The sequence below is a fragment of the Microtus ochrogaster genome, chromosome 10 (assembly GCF_000317375.1).
Source record: "Microtus ochrogaster isolate Prairie Vole_2 chromosome 10, MicOch1.0, whole genome shotgun sequence".
Classification (NCBI taxonomy): Eukaryota; Metazoa; Chordata; class Mammalia; order Rodentia; family Cricetidae; genus Microtus; species Microtus ochrogaster.
Genome location: NC_022016.1, coordinates 72,142,003 through 72,147,497, shown reverse-complemented (window position 1 = coordinate 72,147,497; position 5,495 = coordinate 72,142,003). Strand labels below are relative to the sequence as shown.

Here is a 5,495-nt window from a genome sequence, read left to right as displayed (position 1 = left end):
GGATCCAGGGGTCCACATGATACCTATGTTGTCCCAGAAGGAGATGTGTGCCCTGTCCTTCTTCACATGAGGGGATAAAGGAACTTGCTCAAGGCCACAGAGCCATCTGTCACTGAGCCCAGCCTAAGGTATCAGCACTGGCTTCAGAATATGTTTGTGGCATGTTCTGCTATGCAGCCTCTCCTCACAATATCGCTAGCTCTGCTAAGGGATGTGATGTCATGCCTCTGTCTCCATGAACAGACACTTGGGCATCTGAATGCCTCAGGGTATGAATCTGACTGGCTCTGAAGGCAGGGCATTCAGAGAGGAAAGGCTTGCACTCACCAAACAGGGTGTATCCAAGAGCTAACAAACAGCATCCCCCCTCTCCCCCGTTAGGTTGCATGTGGGCTTAGTTCAGCTTGGAGACAAACTGAGAGCTGGCAATGGCTCAGGAGGTAATGTGAGTTACCAGAACACACGTGAAAACTGGGTATAGTGAAATACATCTGCAACCCCGGTGCTGACTTGGGTCAGAGGTAGACAGAGACAGGAGGGTTCGGGGGGACTTGCTGGTCAGCCAGATCAGCCAGTCTAGCCAAAACCTGAGTTCTAGATCAAATGACAGATCCTATCATAAAAAAAAGTGACAGACATTTGAAAACACCTTACAATTACATGCCATGCACAGGTACAAATACACATGCACAGCTACACACCACCACCAAAAATTAAAGGCGTAATCTGGGGTGGAGTCTGACAGGTGAGTTGAACAGGATAAGTTCGTGCTGCTGTGTGTAAGGTTCTATGGATATTTCTCCATCGATGAGGGTACTTGGGGTGGAGTGTTGCTAAAGGTTTTCTGTACCAGGTATACTCTTTCCCAACAGATCTACTATAAATGCTTGAGAAGCGAGGTGTCTTGTTCTTGCTCATTTTGTTTCTCAGGACAGAGTCTCTCTGTTTAGCTCTGGCTGTCCTGGAGCTCCGAACTTGCTCCGTAGATCAGGCTGGCCTTGAACTCACAGAGATCCACCTGTCTCTGCCTCTCAAGCGCTGGGATTAAAGGCTTGTGCCACTGCCACCGCCTGGCTTCAGTGTCTTCTTTTTAAGACAGAGGTGGCCCTTCTCCGCCCGTGGTCCAGCCTGCTGGAGCTCCCTCCTGGCCCCGCACCACCTCTTGCTTGCTGCAGTCTTGGTAAGAATCCGGATTCCACCTGAAACTCCCTCCATCATCTGCTGCTTGCAGAAATTCTACCCCATTAAACTCAAATAAAAATTAAACGGATGATTCAGGTTAAAGACTTCATAAACTGGAAAACACTGTAATTGGCAGCTATTATTATTATTATTACTATTGTTAAAGTAATTATAACAGTGATTATCCCCACAGAAGTTATGCTATTAGCCCAAGGTCACTTGGGAAAGCCTCCTACCCTGGCATTCAGAGTGCAGTGGAGCTCACGGCCTTTTAAAGTCCCTCCTCTTGGATGCGAACATCTCTCACACACAGGCTCCTTGGGCTGTACTTGTACGCGCAGTTCAGGGCCACTGCTGAACCACACTGCTTGGGCTTGGCACAGGTATACCTGGGTGAGCCACAGTTGCCAAGACGCCAAGAGCACAGTTTGCATTTATTTTGTTTAATTCTTACATTATGTTTCAACCTCCTCCTAAGTGCATTTGTTTGCAGAAAGAGCCACGTGGGGAAGTTCAGCCCACAAATAAGAATATAATTATTACACAGTTTAGCAGTTCCTGGGCATCACCCGGGTATTCAGCGGTGCTTCACAATTCAATTGTCTCTCCTTCAAGACCACATTTAATAGGATAAACAATTTCTGCTAAATGCAATAAACGTGAACCTGGGCTGTCATCTCCATAATCAACTCAAATTTCCCATTAGAAGTGGTGGCTGTGATTGAGATCCAGAATTTAATTTGGCGGTGCCTGCTTCGATGTGCGACTGTCAGCTTCCTGGGAGCCTCCCGTCAACCAAAGACAGAGTGGTTCTTCCCTGTCTCGGGGGAATCCTAAAAGAAGATAGATTATAACTCAAGAAAATTATACGGCCTCCGTATAATGAAAGAGATAAAACATTATTGCATTATCCTGTTGAAATAACAGCAGACAGCAAAGCAATAATATTAAGCTAAACAAGGGCCCAGACCCGTCAGTTCGATTGCAGGGGACGAGGGATGTAAGGAGGCAGACAGAACTGCCATGCTGTCTGCCACCGCCTCAGGCAGTGAGTCCTCAGCCCCTTCCCAGTTTCCTATTGACTACTGGATCTAGCTGGCCAGGCCAGACTGGAGAAATGGATGGGCTCAGCTCTCGGGACCCAGTACCAAATCCAGCTGTGGCAGATGAGAAACAAGAGCCTTGGCTGAAGACAGTTGATTGCAAATGAATCCGAGGAATCAATTTACCTTTAGTAAACTGCTTTTTTTCCCCCAACCCATTTTATTTTAAGAAACTCACCTGAAGTTCCTCAGTCGGGGAGATATGTCCATGGGCAAGCAGAGTGATGAAAAGCGGGAATGTATCAGAAACATGAAGCTTAATCAGTTACTATTTAAAAGAAGATATTGGTAACCTGAACATCAGTCACCACCCTATTGAGATCATCAAGCTTCTATTCCCCAAATAGTATTTGCACAAAAGTCCAGTGAGCAATGTGAATGTACAGGCAATCTCTCAAAGGAGGGAGGGTGGGGCTTCAGTGCACCCTACCCCACAGCCAGCAGCCCCTCGACACATTTCCCAGCCACTGTGTCCTTCTCTTTCCATTGTAAACCCTTTCTCCTGCAGTGGAGATTGTTCTCCCTTGGCTCCCAGCCATGTTCTGTTAGTGATCAGCATCCAGATCTACCCCATGGCCTCTGCTGCCACAAGCTTTGTTTCCTCTACTGAACATCAAGCAGCCAAGAAACCCAAAGCCACTCTCCTGACAAGGCAGCAGGCAGAGGCTAGGAATGAACATGAAATGTAGGAGAACACACACACATGCACGTGTGTGCGTGCGTGCACGCGCACACACAGAAAGTTTTATGCTGCATTTTATTCAAGAACTTAAAATTAGAAGCCTCATTTGCAGCACAATTCTGCCATTTAATGATATGACCTGGGAGAAGTTGCTATATTTTCCCAAGTCTGTTTCCCATATATTTATCTTGCAAGGTTGTCATGGGAATGGATCGGGGGCACATAGAAGTCATTCCACAGAGACAAGCTATCTTTATTACTGAACAAGACTGTGTGCTTATCAAGGGATGAGGGATGAACAACTTCTTACCAATTTACTCTTTCATTATTAGACACCTACTATGTACCTTTGCCACTACACGGTGACCAAGATAGTTTCTGGCTCTTAGACCATATGAGGGTAAAAAGCGTGCAGAGCAGGCAGAGGGAGGTTTACGATGATGCTTTACCTTGCAAAAACTTAGGGTTTGGCTCAACCCACTTTTTATTGAAATTAGCATGCATCAAACAAACAAGAATCTTTGGAGGACAGAGGCATTGCCTTTCGTTGTGGCAGCCCTGGGTGGGAGCCGATGTGTGGGAAGCCGGCTGAATCTGTGAGGCCCAGAGCTCACCATGGCTCACCAGCAGGGGCTGCTCCCTCCTCTAACAGCTGAGCGTTTCTGAAGCGGGGCCTGAACAGGGCCTGCCTCCTTTCTGAGGGAGTGGATTGTTACACTGCCTTTGTCTTGTTTTCTGTCCTCCAGAGCACGCAGACCAGTTGGACCAGCAACTCCACTTCCCGTCAATGGGGACATCTATAAGAAAGAAGGACAAGGAGTGCAAGTTGGTCCTTAATAACTTCTCTTGTTCTAGGAGGTGGGGTAGGGTTCGGTGAATGGGCCAACAGGCTTTTGAAAGCTGACTTTCTGCTATCTTCCTTTCAAACAAGGGAGATACCACAGGGTATTTGCACATTCTACAGTTATTCCTTTTCCAGGGTACCCTTGCCTTTCCCATTGACATTATCAATCCTATTAGCCCTCAGGTCTCAGCAAACATGTATTTCTTCCCAGAAGCCCAGGATCCTTAATTTTCATCACTTTCCTGTATTTTAAGCTCTCAGAGCACCTGTAGCAGTTATTGCATAGAAACTTCAGGTGTGTTTGTGGAATAATTCAAGTAGCATTGCTCTTCCTTGTTACATCACAATCTCTGTGATGACAGGGACTGTACCTGCTTTGGTGAATCATAACACCTAGGCTGGCCTACGAAAGGCCTTCTGAAAATAAATATTGGGGAGTAGCAGGATGAATAGGTGGGCGGCTAGATGGATGGGTTGATGAGGAGGTGCAGAGATGCATGTATCAGTGGTGGGAGGATGGATGGGCGAATGAACACATGAATATGGAAATAGATGGGTGGGTGGGCAGGTGGGTGGATGGATGGCTAAACATGTTGATGGATAGATAGATGGGTTGGCAGATAGTGAACAGGTGGGTGGGTGGACAGAGACATGCACGGCTGGATGGATGGATGGGTAGACGTGAGAATGGGAGGGGAACAGGTGGATGGATGGTTTCCAGAGAAAGCACTTCACAGTTGTAAGATACTGGGCAGGTTTTCATGTGTGGAGCTATGACATATATGTTACCTACTGTGAACGTGGCATGTAAATGGGGTGAATATCACTGTGCTTGTTGTCCACTGAAGGACTGACTTTGGTCACAGATGAGGCTGCTGAATAACCAGTCGCTTCCCTATGACAGATCTGTGCAAAATGCAAGGGCTACCGTGGATGGTTTTCAAGGTCTCCTCCAAACAGAAACACTGTGGCCATGTGACCCTACGCTCGGAGTAGGTCACTCTTTGGGACCTGGTTGAGGTGCAGGAGGAGAGAGCAAAGCCAGCATTGAGGTAGAAGGACATGTTCAAAGGCTGTGCAGTCAGTCACAACCTGCTAACCTGGATCTGGGTTCCTGCTCTCACTGCGAGCGGTGACCCGCTGATCTTCACCATCTTTATGTACGTAATGGGGATATCACCAGTGTAGACTTCATGGGGTCATTGCAAAGAACAAATTGTTTTCTATCTCTAAAATACAAATAGTAAATTGCAAACAAAGCAATTAGTGCTTAGTTTTGCTCTTCCAGTGTATCAGTCAGCATTCTAAATGACTCGTATGCCTCATCTAAGCTTAAGTCAGCTCTGTGAGGTAGTAGATAGGATCGTGTCCACTTCACAGATGCAGAGAGAGCACATGTCCAAGTCAGAGTTATTAATGGTGGTGATGAAGTCTGAACTCAAGCCGAGATCAAGAACCAAGCCAAGGTGCCCAGTCCGCAACAAAGCGCACAGAGTATGTCTACTACTTTACTAGATGGGATATGCCCATTTTAAGGCTGTCGCCAAAAAGCTATGGGAAAGAATAAAAAAGAGAGAAATGTGAGCTTGATAGTTCTTAGATGACAAAGTAGGCAAAGAATTCGAGAGCTGACTATCTATCTATCTATCTATCTATCTATCTATCTATCTATCTATCTATCTAT

General features: G+C 46.5%; 1 protein-coding gene across 1 annotated transcript in view; it reads right to left on the bottom strand.

Annotated features, from left to right (window-relative positions):
* Positions 1-3,024: 3,024 nt before the first annotated feature.
* The window catches only part of C8b (complement C8 beta chain), a 41,351-nt gene continuing 38,880 nt past the window's right edge, over positions 3,025-5,495 (bottom strand). Inside the window, exon 13 of the mRNA XM_005353494.1 lies at positions 3,025-3,764. Within this exon, the coding sequence (XP_005353551.1) occupies positions 3,613-3,764 (152 nt within the window). The 3' untranslated portion in view covers positions 3,025-3,612. The remainder of the gene's footprint in view (positions 3,765-5,495) is intronic.